The 24130-nt window shown below is 40.2% G+C and overlaps 1 protein-coding gene across 4 annotated transcripts in view; it reads right to left on the bottom strand.

Moving 5' to 3' along the window:
• Nucleotides 1–746: 746 nt before the first annotated feature.
• Nucleotides 747–24130, bottom strand: part of RNF19A (ring finger protein 19A, RBR E3 ubiquitin protein ligase) — a 91191-nt gene continuing 67807 nt past the window's right edge. For all 4 annotated transcript variants that reach the window (XM_063451200.1, XM_063451202.1, XM_063451201.1 and 1 more), the window contains 9 exons: nucleotides 22819–23558; nucleotides 18501–18709; nucleotides 16444–16588; nucleotides 15083–15245; nucleotides 13437–13551; nucleotides 12913–13074; nucleotides 7054–7267; nucleotides 4207–4350; nucleotides 747–2938 (listed from right to left, as the gene is read on the bottom strand). In XM_063451200.1, coding sequence (XP_063307270.1) covers nucleotides 2266–2938; nucleotides 4207–4350; nucleotides 7054–7267; nucleotides 12913–13074; nucleotides 13437–13551; nucleotides 15083–15245; nucleotides 16444–16588; nucleotides 18501–18709; nucleotides 22819–23402 — 2409 coding nt within the window. In that variant the 5' untranslated portion in view covers nucleotides 23403–23558 and the 3' untranslated portion in view covers nucleotides 747–2265. The remainder of the gene's footprint in view (nucleotides 2939–4206; nucleotides 4351–7053; nucleotides 7268–12912; nucleotides 13075–13436; nucleotides 13552–15082; nucleotides 15246–16443; nucleotides 16589–18500; nucleotides 18710–22818; nucleotides 23559–24130) is intronic.

The following is a 24130-nucleotide window of genomic DNA, read 5'->3' as shown; positions in this document are numbered from 1 at the left end:
AATGTTTAGAGACGAACTAAAATCAAGGTTTGTAATAAAGTATATTTAAGGCATTTATATACGTATGAAGCAAGTATAGACAATTCATGCCAAGAAATGCCACATTGATCCCAATAAAATACTATTTACATCTGATAGTATAATGGAGGGGAGAGGGGATATTACTAGCCAGAATATAAATCAAAAACTGGAAACCAATATCTAAACTCAAACGAGTGTCGAAATAGAGATCATTTGGGATTTTTTTCTTATTTACATAACAGTCCTGATAGGTATAGAGGGATCTAAATTCCAAATAAAAGTTGAAAGTACAAATGGGTCAAAGCGGACATGGGAATCAAATACTGAAATTGAAACTATATATGAATTTATTAAAAACATTGAAACGGTAATCATTCAGAAAGCATAATTTAGCAAAGGAAACCAATATTTGTAACACCCTCACCCATCCCAGAAACCAAACAAACCAGCCATACAATGACTGCCACATCAGAAGTGATAATGGTGAGTAATGGCACTTGTGATATAGATACGTGGCAGAGAAGGGCTGGCTGTAATACAATTTTACAAGAAAAAGGGAGTCATGGTTGAGAAGGCATGACAAATGTGCTGGTCATCAGAGCTGTTTTGCTATGGTGTTCAGGAGGGTAAAGCAGATACACATCATGAAACAACGGAAAGTGCCGATATGTATTTTCGTCTGTCATTTTCACTAATCAACACAGGCAGAGAGGAAAAGAGACGTGTTTAGCACAGCGACATTTATTCAGTATGCATTTATACACGCATATTATTGAGCAAAATGAAACAAATATACAAATACAATAATGAGCAGTTTTAATGATAACTGGCACTAGTGTTATAAGCGGGATAAACTGGTGAGAAGAATCATGGAATAGGATTGCAGCACATGGCAGAACAGTTTTTTTCTTCTTTTCACTCAATAACATTCAATAGCACCGTCTTGGCAACACTTACAGGAAACAGGACGGAACAGCAGCTGTTTCAGAACCAATATGTGGGTTCTGCATTGTCAACGTGAATTACATTGCAAAATTTAACAGTGCAAGTTCTGTGACCACCTCTGGGTTGCTATTGTCAAGAGCTATTGTAAGCTAAAAGCATAAACTAAAATTGCCAGCTGTAATCCTTATCCACCCTTTGTATTGTAGTAATCAGCGTACGCGTGCAGTACCTGCACTGTGCTTTATCTATCCATTGGAGATGCATGTGTCTTTTGTGAAAAAGACGTCATTATGCTTCCTCTAAAGCCTGAGTGAGTCTTTGGTAGGCTAATACATTTGTATTAATTACATACATTTAGAATCTACCACAGTCATTGATTTGCCTATGATTCCCCACTTGAATCCCCCAGGTGGGCACAGGAGACCAAGGAAATACATAGTAAAAATTCACAAATGACCAGGCACTTAAGACCCAGTCTTTCTTTGTAAAGGCACCAAAAAAATCAACAGAGGGTGGTCTGCTCCCCAAAGAAAAGAAAGGTGACAATCCTGCCCTTTAAAGACTTCTGTGAAAGTTTTGATTGATTTTGCAAGTGTCTTATTGGCGCCATTTTGTGGAGTTCAGTGCGTTGAACACGAACGATGCCTTAGCTTGGTAATACTCTTGTTACCTATTTTAAACATGTACCAGTTCTCCTTTAAACGAGGTGTGCAAAAATCACCAATACCCTGCTCATATCATGTATGCAATAATCTCTTTGCAAAATCAGGTACCCATTGCTGTACCCTCCCTTTTAGTGACAACTTACAAGTTTCCACCCAACCCCACAACTTGGAATGAAGTTCTACTCAGCATTATAGAATTAATTTAGTGACAACCCTATTATTTTTTTTTTTTTTTTTTACAGCAACCAAAATAAAAACCCTTTCCAAAACACTGTTTATACATGCATCCGAAAATACGGCTTTGCATTGCTTTTAAGCATTTTTTTCATTAAGGAGTTTTAATTATTGGGACTATATTGCATTGGTGTCGTATTACCAGTAACCTAACTTTTCTCGTTAAATATAGGTGCAAACAGCAAACACTGGAACTTTGAAAAAGCCAGAACTTTACCCCCCTGTCCTTAACCCCATGACCAGTAGCAAAGATTTAAATAATGGACTTTCTGAATCAATGTTACAGGCAGGTTTGGGGCTTTAATTCTGTTAAAATCCGGAGCGGTTTATACAACTTGACGCAAAATGTTCAGTGTGAGCAGGGCTGGCTAGTGGTAACAGTATTGCAGCAATAACAGGCCTAAATGTCTGTCTGGATTGCACCATTTAGTTCGTGATGGGTATTTGCATCAGTTGAGGTTTTGCCAGCATCTTCTCCAGCACTTGGGACACGGTGACACAAGCTCTCCTCCGCGATGTAACTCAGCTGGGGGATATCTGTGCATGGCACGGGCGTTGTAACAATTGGAACCCCGCTTTGGTGTGGAGAACTTTCTAGACGGTCATTTTCCACTTCTGGTAGAGGGCTGACGGTAACAAAGCGAGAGTGGTAATCGGTGGAACCGTGGCTACATGAGGTCTTCATGCTTTCCATGTCTGAGCAGCTGAATTCAGAGAAGTGACTAGAGTGGGAATCGGCAACTGATGGTATGCTGTCACTAAGGGAAGGGGAGTCAAACTCGCTGGAGTTAGTGCTTTGTTGCTCCAGAAGCTGAGCGTCCATATCCTCTCTGGTCTCATTGATCTTTGTACTGCTCTTCTTTTTTAGCTTTCCTTTACATTTTTTACCAGCTGTTCCCTCTTTTGACCACTTGGTGGAGCTGCATTTACTTTCTGTTGAGCATGCTGCAGACCCACCAGCATTGCTGCGGCTTGGTGCACTTCCGTAATCAACACTGCTGCTCCCACTGTTGTGTCTGAATTTTGCAGGCTTAGACTCAATGTCCACTTGCACCTCCATACTGTTACCTTCCCTGGAAGAAATAAAGAGTGATTTAAAAATACATAAATAGAAATCTGTAAAATTTACAAATCAAAGTGAGAGAACATTCTCAGAGCGTATCTAATATTATTGGCAGTAATCATCCTAGTGCTACGATTTCCAACTCCCATGACTCTCAGCCAATCTGTAAGGACCATGTCTCACACATACTCCAGCACCTGGAGTTTTGAGGATTGTGTATGTATTTTAATCAGGGCTCAAAATTTCCAATCTCCCACTACTTATTGGGGAGATAAAATTCAGCGCTGGTGATGGTGTGTCAAGAAGCACAGGACTTAATTACTGATCTATACTGGATTACATGAGCACTGAAGGTCTGAAAACAATTTCCGAATAAAAATAAAAATCCTCATGCTCTGGGTGGTAGATGTTTTTTTTTGGTTTACTTTCCATTTTGCAAATAAAAACCCATACTATGGGAACCTTCTTATTCTTAACACAAACTAGCTAAATATCACAGCTGCCTACAGATTTCGCCTTACCTTGTTTTGTAATTACACAGATAGACAGAGGGGGCTGGGGAGCCAAGAATAGCAAAAAGCCATGTTAATCCCTGCACTAGTGACTCACACTATAACACATTATGAAAACACACATTTATATCAAGGCTGTTTAACCTTTACTGCTGTGTACGGAAAAATAGTACAGGGGGCACATCATCATAATTTCAGGTATTTAAAAACGGAAGATACAGTTCTGGGGAATACATTGGCAGACAAATATGTTGGCAATGGTACGCGGATGGAAAAAGGGTAAGAAGCAGTGAGTCAAATGATATAACAGATACTGGAGAAATACGGTAAATATGACCATAAAACATTTTGTACCAGATTAACTTTAACCCTTAGGGTTACAGGGTGAAAATTTTGATTTATATTCATATTTGCAAGCTGCCACAAGCCACACTTCGTCCCTGATTATGCCATTTTCAATTACATTGGCAAATCAGCCTAGGGGCTTCCATGCCGTAAAAATCAGAGCTAAACCAGTTGTTCTTGAATACTAGCAGGAATATAACAAGGGCCAAGACCTATCAGCCACAGCCAGTGTGTTGCTAGCTGATTGGAGCCCATTTCCCCAATTTGGATGGTGGGAGTATAATTAATTACTATTTAAAAACATAGAAGACAGATGTTTTTCGCTCTACTCTACGGTTTCATACACAGCTAAGATGATATCAGCGCTAGATATATCTATGAAATACTGGGTAAATTTAATTAACAAAGCACTCAATATTACCTGTCCAGAGGGGTGTAAGAATTTAGAATGGATCCAGCCATGGCTTTGGTGCTTGCATTGTCGCTGACCGTTCCTAAACTCACAGTGCCAGATTCCCCACTTAAACTGCATCGTTCCTTCTGAATGTCCGCTTGGACTTCCAGCCTACAACAAAAAAAAAAAGGAATGTTAAAGCATCCACGTGATCCAAATTACTATTACAGATCAATGTAATCCGCAACACTTCACAATTAGCATCTCAATTAAACAAAAATTACAAATGAGGGAACATTTTTTGTTCTTATATTTTTACAACTCTAAGATATGGTATTGATTTTAGTAGCATAATTATGACAATTACAAGCATTTCATCAGCTCATATATTATATTACAGAGCATTCTAAGGATCCAGCCCAGCAGCTAATATTATATTACATTACAGAGCATAATAAGGATCCAGCCCAGCAGCTCATATTATATTATATTACAGAGCATTATAAGGATCCAGTCCAGCAGCTCATATTATATTACAGAGCATTATAAGGATCCAGTCCAGCAGCTCATATTATATTACAGAGCATTATACAGATCCAGCCCAGCAGCTCATATATTATATTATATTACAGAGCATTATAAGAGTCCAGTCCAGTAGTTTATATTATATTACATTCCAGAGCATTATACGGATCCAGTCCAGCAGCTCATATTATATTATATTACAGAGCATTATAAGGATCCAGTCCAGCAGCTCATATTATATTATATTACAGAGCATTATACGGATCCAGTCCAGCAGCTCATATTATATTATATTACAGAGCATTATACGGATCCAGTCCAGCAGCTCATATTATATTATATTACAGGGCATTATACGGATCCAGTCCAGCAGCTCATATTATATTATATTACAGGGCATTATACGGATCCAGCCCAGCAGCTCATATTATATTATATTACAGAGCATTATACGGATCCAGTCCAGCAGCTCATATTATATTCTATTACAGAGCATTATAAGGATCCAGTCCAGCAGCTCATATTATATTACAGAGCATTATACGGATCCAGTCCAGCAGCTCATATTATATTATATTACAGAGCATTATACGGATCCAGTCCAGCAGCTCATATTATATTACAGAGCATTATACGGATTCAGCCCAGCAGCTCATATATTATATTATATTACAGAGCATTATAAGAGTCCAGTCCAGTAGTTTATATTATATTACATTACAGAGCATTATACGGATCCAGTCCAGCAGCTCATATTATATTACAGAGCATTATACGGATCCAGTCCAGCAGCTCATATTATATTACAGAGCATTATACGGATTCAGCCCAGCAGCTCATATATTATATTATATTACAGAGCATTATAAGAGTCCAGTCCAGTAGTTTATATTATATTACATTACAGAGCATTATACGGATCCAGTCCAGCAGCTCATATTATATTATATTACAGAGCATTATACGGATCCAGTCCAGCAGCTCATATTATATTATATTACAGGGCATTATACGGATCCAGTCCAGCAGCTCATATTATATTATATTACAGGGCATTATACGGATCCAGTCCAGCAGCTCATATTATATTATATTACAGGGCATTATACGGATCCAGTCCAGCAGCTCATATTATATTATATTACAGGGCATTATACGGATCCAGTCCAGCAGCTCATATTATATTCTATTACAGAGCATTATACGGATTCAGCCCAGCAGCTCATATATTATATTACAGAGCATTATAAGAGTCCAGTCCAGTAGTTTATATTATATTACATTACAGAGCATTATACGGATCCAGTCCAGCAGCTCATATTATATTATATTACAGAGCATTATAAGGATCCAGCCCAGCAGCTCATATTATATTACAGAGCATTATACGGATCCAGCTCAGCAGCTCATATTATATTATATTACAGAGCATTATATGGATCCAGCCCAGCAGCTCATATTATATTACAGAGCATTATAAGGATCCAGTGCAGCAGCTCATATTACATTACAGAGCATTATAAGGATCCAGCCCAGCAGCTGAATATTTATATGATTACTCTCCAATATTTCAAACCATTCACTATAGCCTCCAGGCAGACATCATCATTTATAATAGACTCTTAACAGTGATATTAAAGGGACACTCCAGACACATACAGCTCTTCTGTCTTTCTTATTTGTGACCGTTTAGAAAAGGGATGATTTTAACAGCAATTGACACTTTTATAATTGGGACCTGAAACGCCTATCCATTGGGACACTTTCTCCTTAACTCCACAGGGATAGCAGGTGTCTGCCTTTCCCCCTTTTAATGAGCTGACCTACAGCTTGTTGAGAAGCATAGGAAAGCTTCATTAGCTGCTGAAGTCTTCTTGCGATCTCATCCAATCCAATGCTTCTCATAGCATTGTGGAAGAGAAACGCATGCGCAGCAAATCAGCCGGCTGGTGATCCAAGGTGCGAGGTATAATTATATCTTAAGGCAGTTACAGGGTTCTTATGTGAGGAACATGATCGTGCATCACGTGATCACAAGCAGGCATTATGGAAAAGATTTCTCAGTTCTGTGCATCTTAGGCAGTATGAAAACGTGTATCTTGATTTTCAGATAGTATGCAAAGAGAAGGGCTTATCGAACTTAGAGCCACAAACACAAAATGATCACATCAAACTGTATTGAAACATAAGGATTCCCTATTGAGTCGGATGCAAAGCAGCATAGCAAAAGAACATATTAAAATGAAGGCATTGTTTGCTTATGGACTTCATGCTAAGTAACAGAACTGCTTTAACAGGTAAGGACAATTGATGGAGAAATAACACCATGACATATGATTATATCTTTACCTATTAAAACAATTCACCATGGCACTCCCAGACAGACTGCCCGTGATACTGGCCCCTGCCAAAGCCATGGTGCTGGCGGTTTCACTGAGATTGTCCCGAATTGCGCCAATCCTGTCCATGTGGCTTCCACTAGCGCTCAGACTGCCGGTCATCCCTCCTACACTTCCTTCCCCGATACTGGGATTGTTGCGTGCTTCTGCGACTGAAGTGGCATCTACAGAGAGGAAAGACAAACAAATAACAGTGATAAACAGAGTGAAAAAAAAACTTGTGCATCAAGCTGATCCATAAAGTTAAAATTCACTAGTAAAAAACTAATATAATCAAGCATTGAACAGGAACCTGGGAATGCATTAGGTCCTTTTCTGGCACATAGCATTTAATGTAAGGGAGTAAGACATGACAAAATATGGAGCTCACACTCTCCTACAACGAGTTGGAAATTAGTTTCCAAAGGGAAAAAAGTATATAATCATTATAACAAAATATTCTCACCACCATAAATAAGATCGGCAGACCTGCTCCAAGGAATCATTAGAACTATTTAATTCACATATAATGTCAAACTACATGGAGGTTTCAGATTAGGAAACTACAGAGAGAAACTGCTTTTGGCTTGTACACCCGGGTGTTGAAAATGTGGACTTTGCTTTCCTGTCAGTTTTTCTCCCTGCCAAAAGACAGGAGTCCGGAGAGTTGGAACTGCCAGGATTTTTGGCTGTTTTTACATGGAAACAGGATGGAAATGCTGATGTTTTGGACACCATATAGAGCATTTCTTACTTTGGAAAAATAAACATGCAGTTGACAAAAGAAACACAAGGGTCATTAAACTTAATGTGCACCCAGTATGTGCCACATCCAGCATTGTTTGGCAAGGCTTGGTTTAAATCCAGCTCACTGGAATGCATATTCCGTTTAATGACGAGGCAGCTGATTACAACCCGGGAATGTGCATCGTAACGCATAAACAACCAATTTCCATCATCTTAAGCCACCACTGTGTAATGGCACGTTTAACAGAAATTTCACACACTGTGCCAGTATCAGGGCAATGCCTACCTAAATATTATGATCTGCTAGGAAACAGACTGTCTCGATTATCAATAATTTTCAGAAAAAACATGTATTTCCAGCTTAATATTTAAAAGGGTTTCCGTTTATGTAATCCTTTATATATTGGCCCTCAAACCACTGCTATGTCTATTGGGGAGCAGTTCTGATTTCCATACACACATCTGAAATTGAACCTGGGTCATTCTAAGTTATACGAATTACAGTGTATCAGACTTACAGAGACTTAAAATGGTCGTATGCTGGGGGCGGAGCCTAACCGCAGAGCTGGGAAGACGCTCCAAGAATCAGCTCCCGACGAAAACCTACCTAAATACCCCCAAAACTGGAGCGTCTACCAGCCGGAGAGCATGGGACACATCAGGGAAACCCAGGGCTACAAAGAGACACCAAAGCTGAGCTCCACAATGCCCGGGAACCCACAGACGCAAATGGGGCCTACATGCGGACGAGCCGGGGAGAGCCGGCCGCTCTCCCCATCGGTAAAGCCACGCACAGACTCCTCAGCAATCACTCACTTGCACACAATCCTGCGGGCAGTTGCCTCCCTGTACCCCTAGTGGTATTCCCTGGCACCCAAGCCTGCATGTCAACCAATTAACATGTTTAATATGTCTTTGTTGCCTATTTTGTTTTTATTCTTAGTTGGAGGACCCACAGGCTCCCACTATAGACACCAGGACTAAAGCATAATCAAACCATTGTTTAGATACTAAAGCGATGACACTCAATATAACTATTAACTCTAAGCTACTGTTACCAAACGACAAGTAACTCATTCTGACAAATGTAACTAGCCAGTTTGTACCTAGCCTGTTTTATTAACAAAAAATGTGTGCGTTTCATCTAAATGCTACATAACAGTTAACAAATCAGTGTGCTCAAACTGTCTGAAAATGCTGTTGTGGCATTACTGACACGCTCATGTTATTCATGCAGAGCAAAAATAAAGAATATAAAAAAAAAAATTGTCATATGCAAACCTCCCAAAATGAAGTTCCATTCCTGCAAACTAAATTGTTGTTGTTGAGAAGTTATTCGGATGAGAATTAATTTTTGCCTTTGCACTGCATGCATTTAGTGCAGGAAGATGCAAACATTTGCACACGTGTTTTACACTTTGTGAATATAGGGTTAACAATCCCACGGGAGGTGAAGTGCTGCAGCTGACAACATTTGAGAGGAAGCATAATAAGAAGTCCATTTAACTAAAACAAACAAATATAAGGTCACGTGACTCCCCCAACTTCGGAAGCTCTTAGCATTGTATGGCTTGGAAACAAGAATTGCATCTGCTCATTAGAACACATTTTCTCCGTCATGATCAAAAGGGTTCTTTTGTGGCATTTAATTGTCCCTAGTATGGAATACTGCTGGGCTTCCAAGAGGAGAGCAGCAGGCTTACCGTTCTACCATAAACTGGTGAAAATATCCTGACAAAGGATCAATCCTAAATTTGGTCAGCTGTTAAATAGTAAAAAACGTAATACAGGCGTGCACCTATGGCAAATTAAACCATACTCAGATTAAATAATCACAGGCAGTTGTAGAAATGAATATTACCTCTGATTTGTATATTTAGATCAGGTCCTGAAGGGGTTAAAGTGTCTCAATCACCAAAAATGTACTTGGCAATATCACACTCAAAAACACAAGCTACTTACGTGTTGATAAATCTGAAATCCATTCAGATTTTTTTTTTTTATATCTATAATTTTAAGAAGAAAAATAAATCAAATTGATCTCTATGTCACTAGGGCTTTATCTGAGTCCTAATGACATTCTGACTCATTAGGAAGTTCAAACAATTCCATCCTTTTCTCTACACAATGAAATTATCGAAGATAAAAGTCTCGAGACACTGGCAACCTGGGGTCCTGATTGGCTATTGACTTCACATGTGAGTATTAGCCAGTTTTTCCATGAGAAACTTTAAAGCCCCTTTCCAATTTCACTGTAACAGCACATAATGTCACAATGTGGCAAGAGACTGAATAAAATCAACCTGCCAGACTAACAAAACAGCCCAGTTTAACTCCATTACCACCCGATAAAAAGTCATTTGCATATATAAAAACTGGATGAGTCCACAATAGTCAAAACTAAATTCACTTGTGCCTACAAAGCATGATATTGTATAGACAACATATCAAATGGCAGGTTTTAGATAGGTCACACCACCAAATACCTGTTACATAAAATGGTTAAAGGGACTCTATAGTCACCATATAAAAGCAAGAAAGACAGGTCCCCCTTCCTTCTTGCTTTTATATGTACTTTCATTCATTAAAAATAATTTTCGAGGTGTTTTTATATTAAAAACTTACCTCCGTTCCAGCGCCGAGCTCCCCGCTAGGCCGCGCCCCCTTTTTCATCAAAATGACGAAATCGCGGGGCCCAATAGGACGCTTCTCACAGAGAAGCGTCATCGCGATGTGGTGCGCATGCGCGGCTTCGCGCTGCACCAATCGCGTTCTTCATAGAATGCCGCCCCTATGAAGAACCTGAGCGCTTTACCGCGCATGTGCGCGGAATGCACGTTCGCGAGCTGAGCTGTCTGACTGACAGCTCAGCTCGCTTTCTAAAATTATCAATAAGGGGGGGGACCTACTGTCCCCCCCGGCCCCCACCCCTGAGCGGCGGGTGGGGGCCCTAAAATTATCAATAGGGGGGGGGGGGGGGGGGGAATTTTCCTTTGGAGTTCTTTGGAATTTTCCCACGCTTGTAAAATGACACAGAGCACTGTGATTGGATGGCTTGAAATCCATCCAATCACAGTGCTCTGTGTCATTTTACAAGCGTGGGAAAATTCCAAAGAACTTTCCCACGCTTGTAAAATGACAAAGCACTTTGATTGGCTTAAACCCACCAATCAGAGTGTTCTTAGCCTAATTGCAGGGCGGGGCAAGGCTTTATAAGCCTTCCCCCACCCTGCGGAGCTCAGTCTGCGCGGAGCCCTCCATGGGTGAAGATGGATTATTATTTTTTGCGCTTTTTTTTTTTTTTTTTTTAATTGCGTCGGTTATTATGGATTTTTATTTGGCCTTTTTTGGGGCTGAAGAAAGAAGATTTTAGAAGAAAGAAAACATCGAATGGTAAGTTTTTTTTTTATCTCATTTTTTTTTTTACAGGTTTTTAGTTAATGTTCCCCCCCCCTCATTATTTTTAGGGTGAGGGGGGTAGGTAGGGAGATAAAAAATTATTTTTTGGGGGGGGGGGGGGGTTAACTAGGGTCCCCCCCTTTGTATTTAGGGCCCCCACCCACCGCTCAGGGGTGGGGGCCGGGGGGGACAATAGGTCCCCCCCTTATTGATAATTTTAGGGCCCCCACCTGCCGCTCAGGGGAGGGGGCCGTGGGGGGGGACAGTAGGTCCCCCCCCCTTATTGATAATTTTAGGGCCCTCACCCGCCGCTCAGGGGTGGGGGCCGGGGGGGGGCCAGTAGGCCCCCCCCCCCCCCTATTGATAATTTTATTTACACACACTTGCCCTTTAATAAGCAGAACATGCTAGTCAGTGGTATAAACTGTCAAACCGCATACTAACAGTTAAAATGAAGGCACACATTTCTTGGTACGAGTGGCTGCAGTTCCATTAATAGAGGGTACAGAGTATGTTTATTTTGGTAACATTTGTGAAACACATTTATCAACTGCTATAACCCTGCAGATTGAATATGTTACATATTACATGGAGATGCACTGTACTGTGAAAATGCTATCACAGAAAGCAGTTTGGAAACCTCACGTCTACCTATAAGTGAATACTGTACGTGAATAAATGACACACTCTGCTAACCGTAACCAGTCTCCTCCACACATAGGAAGGAATTTTACAGTCTGTGGGTAACGTTAACCGTAAGTGCGTGCCTGAAGGGGCTGAAGAAATAATAATTAAAAAATAGCTCATGGGATAGCTGGTCTACTAACTGAAGCCTTAAAGGAACACTTAGGAGTCTAGCCAACTCATTGGTTTTGCACCCCTCCCTGTTACAGGTGCCTCATCCCAGGGCCCTATTTAGCCTTGTACTGCAGAGAGCCCCAGGTGGAATTTTTTCCCCGTGTAAGTGGGTTAATCTTATAAGAGCAAACATTAGGCTGTTAGAGTAGGACCTGCCAAAGATGGGGTACATTGACGTTGTGGCAGGCTTATGCAATGTATGATCATATAATGTAACTAAACCCCCATTATTTTTGCCTAAATTAGGTGTTTTTAAAAAAACTTCTAAAATCTGTCAACATTGAAGTTGCTGTTAAGTGGATAGGTGAGTGCGCTGGATCTTGTGTATTGTATTATATATATATATTCATTGGGTGTATAGTCTAAAAAGGCTTGAGCTGAAGACACTTCCTGTCAGTCCGGGTAGAGTAAACTGAAGATCCGCTACCCGCAGATCAGCACACTACAAAGTCGGCAGGCACAGGAGGGGGAAGGGGGACTGAGACACATGGCGGGGAAAGAGACAGAATACAAGAACTGATTGGCAGGACGGGAGCACTTCCCCTCCTGCTGGGCTATTAGAGTGCCTGCTATTTTCATTAGCTCAATGGAGCTAACGGAAGTAGAAAGTATATTTGTCCAGCCATTTGATTCTTATTTTGAATTACAGAAGTGCTAATTTCACAGAGAAATTGTCACTTTTATAAGTGGGGATTTTAAAGGGATGCTCCACAGCCATATAGCAATTCAGCAAGCTGGAGTGCTCCATGGGTTTGGAGTGCACCTTTAACGATGATGGGTTAGAGAAATTCTTTTATATCATGACATATCTGGTAGGAACTTTCACCTGTAGCCGTATTGGCTCCTCCAACATTGATGTCATTTTCATCATCAAATTCAATCCGGACCCCTTTGCCATTCCCAGCAGACACTCCACACCCTCCACTTCTACAGAGTGATATGGGGACGACTCCATATACGTATGCCAACATAATGGGAACACCAATACCTGCAGCGAGAAAGAAAAAAAACAGGGGTCACAACACAGACTACAGGAAATGGGACTCCTTCTCTATACCAGTCAGAGATCGGTTGGGAAGAAGATACATAGTCCTCATTCGTGACTTCAAAAGAGCCCTCCAGCTGTTCTAGAACCACAACTCCCATGATGCTGTGCTAGCCTGCCGGTATATTTTTTTCATCATAGCTACATGTTGAATAAGCAGGTCATCTACCTGAATAGTGCAGATTCTTTATCTGAATGCTATAATGCTGACTGTGACTGATCCCTGTATCCATGCCATACTGGAAGAGAGGCCAGTCATGTGACAGAATAATGAGAGGATGCAGATTTGTAAATGTATTCCTTACCCACAGTTACTGCAGCGACAACTGGTGACACTATGACAGACAGGGTGACACTGCCTGCTATGGCCAAATTCCTCTTGTGTTTGGAAATATCTTTGCCTTCATAACGATTGTGAATCTGTGAGAAATGAGCAAACTGAGTAAAAACACCTCAAGAAAAACAAACAACCAAGAAATGTAAATTATGATAAAACTAAACCACTGGCCTGTAAGTAAACTTTACCCAGTTTAACATTACATGAATGGTAACCTTATAGCAAAATGAAAGGTCTCTGAGAATGTCTCACAGCTTAAAAATCTTATTCATACCTGGGAATGTTTGGGTTTTTTTTTTTTTGCGTAAAACGCCAGTGGCCATTACAACTTAGCAAAGAAGGAAATAAATATTGCTACAACAGGATTAAAAAACTTTAAACCTGAAGTACAGGAACTACTTTTGAAACATGGCTCCATTTACTGGGTGGTAAAACGTGTTATTTATTAATGGAAAGGAGGCTGCCACAGAATAGTCATATCTCAGCATATCAAACCTAGTGACGCAACACATTATTTCCAGTAAACGTCTGGCTGAACCTGCCTCCCAATCCATCTTAGTAGAAGGATATTGCTCAAACCGTATCACTCCCAACGTGTCTGTACACGTACTCACTTTCACTTTACGCAATATAATCAATCTACACCGAAGATGGTTTCTTTTTACACGATATAATTCTCGCCAAGGAATTATTACTATTCCGTAAGTTACGTGTGGGGGGGGGTGGGTGGGGAGGCTTGTAACTCAGATTTAATAATACAGTGATTGCTGTTTAAGAACACAAACAGCAATGAATATTTTATGGTGAGCAGGCAATAAACCAAAGTCCCTTACCGGATCACAGACAGCATGATGTTACAGGGAGAGTCAGAGCAAAACGTCTGCCCACTTACTTACATGCCAGCTGCAGCTACTCCCTGAAACCTGTGCTGGTGCAACTCAAAGAGGCAGGATGTGATTTAAATTAAACATGGTAAGTCTAGATCGACTTGCGGCCAAGGCTGCTATATTTAGATAAAAGGCAAGTGATCGTCTGATGCAAATTAAATGAGGCTGGTTCTGTGACCTGTTCCCTGGAAGTCAGAGCTTCTTTGGAAACAGTGTATGGGTTACTCACTAAGCTGGGAATTGTTTGCAAAAGCAGCAGAGCAGGAAACGTTTCCAATTTTGCTATTTAGGTGTAAAATGTGAAACTCACTGGGTAAGTGAATAATCTTGTGTAAAATGACTGCATAACTACCTGTTATTGTTAATCACCAAGTGTGAACTGCCAGGAATTTAACATGAATTCCACAATTTAGGTCAACATTGTTGAACCAACATGATAGCCGGGTATTGTGGCCTAAATATTAGTGAATAAGAAACTCCATTGTTTACATTGTGGCACCAAGTCTGCCTCCAGTGGCTGTCTACCAAAACAGGGCCCGAGGGACGGGGAGGCAGAGGGAGCTATAGTGCCATGAATACAGCTTTGTATTCCTGGCACTTATAGTATCCCTTCAACATAAGCGGCCGGTTGGCTATATAGACTGTGATGGCAATGAGTAGTATTTTTGTGTGTTTGTTGCTCTGTTTTCACGTGTCCTCGTAGCAGTGAAAGATGATTATTCCTTACCTTTCGCCCAACATACACAGGAATACCGATGATCATGGCTGGAATGGCGATCCCGGCTATTAATGCAATACCAACTGGAGCTCCCACCAGGGTCCCCAGCTGCCAAAGAATCTTCTTTTTCCTGCTCCATGGCTTCTTGCCCCAAAAAGTGCATCCAGATGGGCTGGAAAACAAACCAGAACAACACCCTTGAATGGCTGTCATTTAGATAAAGTATTACCGCAGTCAATACAGGTCGGCAAGAATTGAAAGCACAAAGCTCTCTGTTAAAGGAGATGGCTGGCACTATTCACCACTCACAATAAAACTAGGATGGAATATAAAAGAAAGAGATAATACACAAACATAATATTTTAATAAAAAAATAAATCAATCTGAATTCAATCATCCAATGCCTAGCATAGCAGTTTATTGTCTGCATCGGAAAAGGGTATTAATGTATGATCCAAGATAGAATCACTTTTTGCTGCTGAATTAGGGCTTAAAATTTGAAGTCATTTGCCACTAGACATGTGCAGTAGGTTACAATAAACGGGTGTATTTACTAAACACTGAATGGATACTGGTAAAAACTAAATTGCAAACTTCAGGCTAAAATAGCTCTGCGTAACAGGCTGTGTCGCCACTACCTGTTATTTGGTAAATACACGATATACAAAGGTGGGAACTACTTTCAGAATAAGAGCTACGTTTAATAACACAAACAAAATGATTCACTAAAGGGAGAATCGTTGGGGATTCAAAGAAGTTTTAAAGTCAACGCCAAAGTTGTCAAACCGGAAGCATTAGTGGACTTGGAGAATCTTTCCAGCTATTTTGGCCTTAAACTCGAAAACCCCTTTCAATTGATTTCTCATTCCTGACAATTCTCACTTTATTGAATACATTTGAAATTCCCCACACTTTCATGGAGGGGTGTGTATTTGTATATTATATCAAATGTATTTTATTTTGAAGAAGGGACACGAGAATTGCACATTTTTGGCCACAACAGTCAAGCTGTAAAATGAGATGAGTCTGGGAATTTTCCCAGCTTTGCTATTTTGTAATATTCAAATCCTCTGTCAATTCCTGGTTGAATTCCTAGTCTAGTGAATCAATCTGATTGTTCATTTCCATTTTTATAGCACATCCAGCAAGGAGCTCATACTGGATCTGGTCTGTCCGGTTGTGGCTTTCTATCTGGATCTATGAACTTAGATGAACAGCAGAGCCATTGTTGCTTAATCTTACTCAAAAATAAAAAATAAACTGATCAGTTCCCACACTGGTTTTATGTAGTGACAGCACACAAAGTACCTCTTCATTACCAAAACTACAAGTGGAACCTCGGTTGTTCAGTCGGTCACTTGTGTACTCACCTTAGGTAATGTAAGTCTGAGATCTCCTTCATGCAGAGCCAGCAGAATTCACAGCCGCACACTGCGCAGGTCATGTGATTACAGCTGCCGTCATTCATTTTTATGATATAGGCGGCACACCTGGGGCATGGTTTAATATCGTCCGCTAGTTACAAGAAACAGAATTGAAATTTATCAGACACAGGCTGGTAACTATAAGGGAATAGTGAGACGAGTGATAGCTCAATAAAATCATCATAACAATACTTATCAAAACATTGTAACATGTGGAAAATGTTAGTGGCTGATAAATATTAATAATATAAATAATTATAGTCATGCTAAAATACAGTGATCGTTTGCCTTGGCAATGCAGATACTTGTGGTCTTTAATTTATCAACGGGACCATATTCTGCCGTCACCATTGCAAGGTAAGCCATACTTTACTCTTTTATGTACTGCTAGTGTAAAAAATTATCATGTTTCAGTCAGTACATGCACACAAGGTAATAGAAAGTTATCTGTACCTTAGTCTAGTAAACATGTTAGTGTTATCAACCTCCACCCAGGCCATAAGAGGTAGATGCTAAAGGTTCCCATGTGAATACGAGAGAAAGGAAAAGGAATGCATCAGGCTTCGCTAAATCCTGCGCAGGTAGTTAGAGAATTGTGCTATGATGCAGAGGATCTAAGTGATCCTGAAAAGTGGCACTTGGTTGTCAGTGGAAGTGTATGGGAATCGCATAAGCTCTATTTTGTAATGTGATCCAGGGTTTGAATACCAGGCACCCTGCCAGCACTTCAATATGAACGCACCTACCAAGGAAAGACTAACACTGTCTTAGGACTGCTAACGCTTAACAGGAGCTCTTTACCGTGGAGAGGAGATTGAGAAACCCTAGTTCTCAAAACATCTCACAGGGTTATTCAATAAAGTGTGACATGTCAAGGCTGCAAAGTGAATGTAAACGTTTAGGCCAAACATTAGAAATTCACACTTTTGAGAATAACCCTGTAAATATATTTTCCTGACAAAACCACAAAGCAATAAAGCGGTGTTTGGAGCAGTGATTGGGTTCTAGTCTATTTATTTTAAACAAATACATTTATCTACATCCCTTTATTTCATATTTAGATTTGTGTTTTCACATGGGTTTGAAATATCTACATCTGGTTTCATTCATTTGTGAGTTGTTCCCTCTATGGGCACCAATTACTGTGAAACATACTACAAAACCTAGTTAACGTTCACAAGGGATTAATGGAAAAGTAAGGCCAGTTTGTAGTGGAAATACTGGTGTCCAATAATTAATTCCGTATGCACCCACGCATTAAACTTCACAAGCACTTTCCGACACCAAATGTACAGCCAGCACGAAAGAGGTACGAGCTGTAAATAGTAGTATGCGACATTGCAGAGCTGAGATATAAAGTAATTACTTAAACACTAGAAAGCATGAAACCAAATCCTCTGCTTTTTCCCCTAAACACACAGGTAGAAAACTAAATTGAGATGTTTATAGAGATCTTGAGTGGAAAGCCTTATTTTCAGGAATGTAATATCCCCAATAACCAGAATTCCATGCGGTTTCATGAAAAAAAGAGTATGTTGCTATGGTGTGTGCTGTGTAACTGTGGCAACATGCTTCTTTAAGAATCAGCACTGTATCATAAAATCAGAAAAGACTCCTGGAAATCGTTTCCGTTTAATTCTCATGTTTTCTTTCACTGCTTCGTTATCAATATATACAAACACATGACAAACTGCAGAGACGAAAAAAAACAAAAAAAAATGCTGACAATATTTTGTCCGTAAAGCAGTGCATGGCCTGAAAAACATGCGAGTGTAGAATTCCACCTCTGACTGTGAATTCTAAGAGTGCTAGAATCCCTGTCATTTGATGTAATTTTACACTTTCCTATGAAAATTGGTGGCTGGTATAAAACACCCTGGCTGTAAATCGTGAGAAAAGCGCAAATTTAATTTCTGATTAGAAATCCCAGGAAGTCAGCTTATATTATCACTGTTACCAATGTTAAACGTCATTAATAGGCAACACAATCCGACCGACATTACCTGCTGCGCCAGACTCCTGGCTGTAGCTGATCGATGATGAACGGATTGTCCGTAAGCGCAAACTCTGGGCTCGCTCTTGGCGAGCGGCATCACACGTCTGGTTCGGATGCCAGATCTGTTTGCAGTGATAGCAGAACTCTGTCTCGCATCCATCACGGCCACAGGTTAGCTTTGGGCAGCTGGCGCATCCAAATGCAATTACTGCGTATCTGCAGGAGATAGGAGGGGGAAAAAAAATAGGTGTAAATCCTACTTGTGAGGGAACCATTACAGATTCTGTAGGGTAGTCTAATACATTCTATATAGATATCCATATCAAAATCTGCATGTAAACACTTTATAATTTTAAAGTGCTTAATAGGGACACCACAAGCACCATAACCGCTACCCATAATAGTGTGCTGTATTGAAAATGGTGCTTGGAGAGATCCTTTACGCATTATGACAACCTAGAGAGTACAGTAAGATCTTCATTAGAACATACAAACAATTGGTTATCATATTATGATATTCAATTAAGTAAACAATAAGCCCTCAGTTATGGTACTCAACAGCAAAATAAATAATTAAATCACTAAACAATGCAAGTTTTACATACCCACCATAGAGCAGCAATTAAACTCACAATAACATGTGTGGTGTTTGGGTTATCCCCCAGCTCCAGAGCAATAAGCCTCAGTTATGTGTGGCGTCTATGGGAACATCCCAAAACTCCACATCAATAAACCTCAAAGTAATGAGTAGTGGGCCGTAAACAGCTCAAACAGCATATATTTAAAAAAAAAAGCAATGTTTGATGTTAGGGTGTTCTTATAAGGAAGAATTTTCATGTAATGCAAAGATATAATGAATCGTCAAAGTGAACAAGGAGTGTTTCAATACACCATGAAAGCCATTTCGGCCGAGTGACACTATTCCTGTAGAATTACCAATCCCAAAATGCGCTATCAGACATCATGGAAGCTGTAGCTCTACAACAGCTGGGGGTGTAACCTTATGGGCACCCGTGCTTCAGGAATGAGAAGACATTAATAATTCTACTCCGTGGCAGAAAACCAACGTTTTATTTACAGAACACGTAAATGTCAAGGCTGGTAGAAAATATCAAGCATGGCATATACCAGACAATGACATCTTTATTCTTATTTATTGCCAGATGTGTTCTAAGTTCACCTGACAGGCTTCATTTTTCTTTAATTGTATAAACTACATTTTTAATCTACTGGTAAAATTACCAACCTGATTATTATTATTATTATTTTTTAAATCACGGTCATTAAAATCCGGGTTGGTTAATAGAAAGGAAAGTTGTACACTCCCATCCCGGAAAGTGCAGACACTGCTTCCATAAAGTAAATACACAGGCCTGCCTGTGAGTCATGGACACTTCAGCTAACAGTCGCTCTTCCTAAATTAAAGACACAGAACACCAATCCTTGAAGGCCGGAAGCCTTTAAGTTGTAGTTCTGGTATTATCATTTAACAAAAATAAATAAATGTAACTGGTCCACAGCAGGTACTATTCTGAGGAAAGTGCTAAATAAAGAGCTATCTCCATGGTAACCAATTCAATGCTTTACAAAAGTCACCAGTTAGCACTCAAAATAGCAACAGTTTTGCTTTGATAAATCCCCTCCAAGGTGTACAAATAACTAACAAATTCCTTAACACTGCATGGGAGTATGGATTATTCACTTAAAGGACCACTATAGTGCCAGGAAAACACTGGCTCTATAGGGTCATTGGGTCCCCTCACCATTTGGGTCCCACTCCCGCCGGGCTGAAGGAGGAGGAAGGGGGTTAAACACTCACCTTTCTGCAGCGCCTGGCTTTTTTCGGCGCTGGGGACTCTCCCCCCTCTTCTGATGTCACCGGCTGAATGCGCACGCGCGCGCATTCAGCCAGTCCATAGGAAAGCATTTCTCAGTGCTTTCCTATGGACGCTGGCGTCTTCTCACTGTGAAAATCACAGTGAGAAGCGCGGAACGCGGGAGCGCCTCTAGCGGCTGTCAATGAGAGCCACTAGAGGATGGATTAACCCATATGTAAACATAGCAGTTTCTCTGAAACTGCCATGTTTACAGCAGGCAGGGTTAATCCTAGATAGACCTGGCACCCAGACCACTTCATGAGCTGAAGTGGCCTGGTTGCCTATAGTGGTCCTTTAAGTAAGACTTTAAAGTGAATGTCAAATTTAAGAGAAAAATAGCCAAATTGAAAACATTCTCTAATTCAGTTGTGCTTCCAGTTTGACCTATGAAATTCACCTTAAATTCTCACTTTAGTAAATATGACACCATATTTCACTCTGTGGAAAAATACCGGCAGCAATGGCTCAGGGCATAGGTGTCAAATGCACAAGGAAGTAGAATTCGGCTCAGTGAATCTTTTCATCTACACACTTGTTGCTAATGTTGCCCATATGAACAGATTGCATCCATGCCCACCTAAAGAATGTCATCGCCAGGTTCACTTTAAGAAACAATTCACAGAGTATTTCTCAGTTATGGTAGAAGGCTGGAGTTCAGAACTCAGGGTACAAGCCGGTTTCACTTTCAGAATTAGCACTTGCTTGGCACAAACAAAGGCAACTGGATGCACGAAGGGGGTATAAAACATAACTTTAGACATAGACAACTCTATTGTTAAGAATCCATTTTGTCATCATTCCTACCACAATAGAATCGAACGCCATAGAGTGAGAAAGAATTAACATAATTCAGTGTAAATATGTCCAAATATGATCTCAAACGGCTCTTAGGCCTGTCCACCAACTGCATTAAAGGGATATTTTAGTTAACAATTGCTTGATTAGTTCTATCATATAAGGACACGGCATGTTTTGAGCCCAACCATCTGTTGGAGGGGAAATGTGACTGCTGATGGCTTTTTACCCATCTTCATGGTAACAACGGAACTCGTGGATGCAGGTAACGTTGAATGGAAGCAGATGGTCGGTTCCATGATAGTCCTGTAACATTATCTACCAGGAGGTTAGGAAGTAATGGTGCGAAAGAGGCCATTAAAGGGACGCAAGGTCAAACCAGGAACCTGGAGCAGGTGGCTGCTAGTTTTAGTTTCCAGACCATTTTGGAGGTTAGAGGAGCATGTTTCACGAAATAAGCAAAACTCCCTACAAGCCATTTAAGGACACGATGAAGTAGGAATTATGTGTATTGAACATCTTTTAAACCTTACAGATACTGACAAGACACTGGTTAGTTTCCAACTAAAATATGTTAACATAGAAGTAAATTCTCAGTAGCCACATCAGCCAGGGAGAGATCTGTATGTTGGGCAATCAGCAGAAACTTCTACAGGTCTACAAACTCACTGCCCACTGTATAATGCGAATCAGTGATATCAAGAAACATTGCGCACAGCAACCACAACACCATGTGTCAGCCCTCTCTACTAATCAATGTGTCACTATAGGGTATAGATTATTAATTCTATATCGAGAAAACAGAATAAGTTTACTTGGCGTACGTAGCCCAATACTATATTTACATATTACTAGTGATCTGGTTTTCTTTTTTCCCCTCTGTTTGTCTTGGCCTAAAAAGATGGCAAGAAAGTATTTTTGGCACTGGCAGCATGGTATATTGGCTGAAGAAGGCTCTTCGATTGTTATAACGTTCACAGCCAGATAACGATCACCAGTCTACACAGCTGGTTACTTTACTGTTCTCTTGCTATAAGGTTCTGACTACATAGAAGAATGGTTTGCTCCTATTAACGACAATATAAATCTGAAGATTAAAACACATTGCATTGCAAGTCCCCTCTTCTACAGCTTGGACATCTCTGCTTTATCAGTACAAAGCTGTCCAGTTTGTTTTTTGGCAATTATAAGCTGTGAATACTGAACGGCCTTAGACAGATAATAGAAACGTAGCTACAGTGATCTCAGGGTGCCTAGTCAGCCCATTTATTTAATTATTATTTTTTTTAAATGAGAGAATGGTGCAAAAATGTTAATTTAAGCAACTAAAACGACAGAACACCACAAATAAGTTTTAATGTTGAGACATTGCACGTACAAAGTCTTGTCCTTGAAGCATTTTTTACATTTTTGTTATATATCTATGAAGCATAAATTAAGCATAAAACATCAGAATTTGACACTTTTATGGTATCAGCAGCCCTAAACCCGTCAGATGTGGTTTACATCACATGCTCTGTGTTACACACTGCTACAGCTGCCATCGCATGCTATGTGTGGCCATCCCTCCACTGCCAGTGTCATTAAAGGAGAGGCCACCTTGTCTCTGCACATGTGCGTCAAAGTATAAGTATAAGAGGGGACTTTTCTTACCCGCAGTCTGGAGCTGGACACCATCTACAATCAGGATCTGCAACGAGCCACCTCCTGAGCATGAACTCTTCATATTTCTCCATTAATACATCATCGTTCAGTATTAAGCGGATATCGTAAGGATTAAAGCGTTCGGAGCATTCAGGGCAGCTAATGTTAACCCTGCTTTCAGAGATTTCTATCCGCAAGTACTGGCGTAAGCAGTCCGCACATGACCGGTGGTGACAGGTCATTATATCTGGGAATCGGTCCTTAGAGTACCGTAAAAGGCACAAAGGACATTCTAAAAAGTCTCCGCTCAGCTTGCTAGCTGGCACCACGACATTGTCTGAAGAGTTCACTGAGGCAGAAAAGATAGAATTTTTATCCGTGCACATCTCTGAGTGAATGCTTTCAATACTTGCAATGCCATCCACCCCTCCATTTAACTCCCTGGACTTGCGCTTAGTGTCTTTTTTCCTTCGGAATATGGAACCCCATGGCATCCTTCGTTTCTTTGGTGCCTTTTTTACAGGAGGAAGGCTGACTGAAGAAGTTGACGACTGCAGGTCTCGATCTGAACCCATTTGCAGATGTAAACTCATTTCCACAATACAAATAAAAATTTAAAATCTCAACGTATGTGCATGGCAAAGATTGTTTTTAAGAATCTTAACCGTGGCTAAAAAGTGCGGTCTAAGACGGCAAATCAATTCTACTTTTCAACTGGATTCATTCAACAATGTTGTGGTGTCTTGGTCCTGCAGAAAAATAAAAGCAAAATTAAAACAATTAGTAGAGATATAAGTTCATAGAAACACTAATATATTATGGCAATACAACTAAAAAATGCTTAATCTTGTAACCAAGTTTGAATTCAATGTATAGGCGAAAAGTTTGAATAGCCAAGGCTCATAGAATACATTTCCCGCAATTCTAGGTCATAGAGCATTTGCGACATAACACAAGGTCTAAATGTATTTCAAGTGGTCACTTCAATACAAAAAAGTAAAACACCCAAAAAAAAAAAAAAACTACCAAGATATCCATGGTGATAAACAAACCATAGTTATTTTCACTAAATGATGCAAAATATAAAGTAAGTAATTGGCTAATAAATTAGTTAGAAGAAACAAGAAACAAATGGAACAGCAACATTTCTTCTGACACACCTGTGGTCAAGTATGAATTAACTTAATATTGCAGAAAGACAAGACACCCAGAAACCCTGACATTATAGGCTGTGGTGCAAGTGAAGCAGTAGGAAAAGACCCCAAGATGCTGTCACAAATATCAATGAGAAGAGTCCAACTTAATCTGCAGATGACCTGGG

This window comes from Pelobates fuscus, chromosome 4 (genome assembly GCF_036172605.1).
Source record: "Pelobates fuscus isolate aPelFus1 chromosome 4, aPelFus1.pri, whole genome shotgun sequence".
In the NCBI taxonomy this organism is placed as follows: Eukaryota; Metazoa; Chordata; class Amphibia; order Anura; family Pelobatidae; genus Pelobates; species Pelobates fuscus.
The sequence above is the reverse complement of the archived record's forward strand: the minus strand, read 5'-3'. Positions and strand labels throughout refer to the sequence as shown.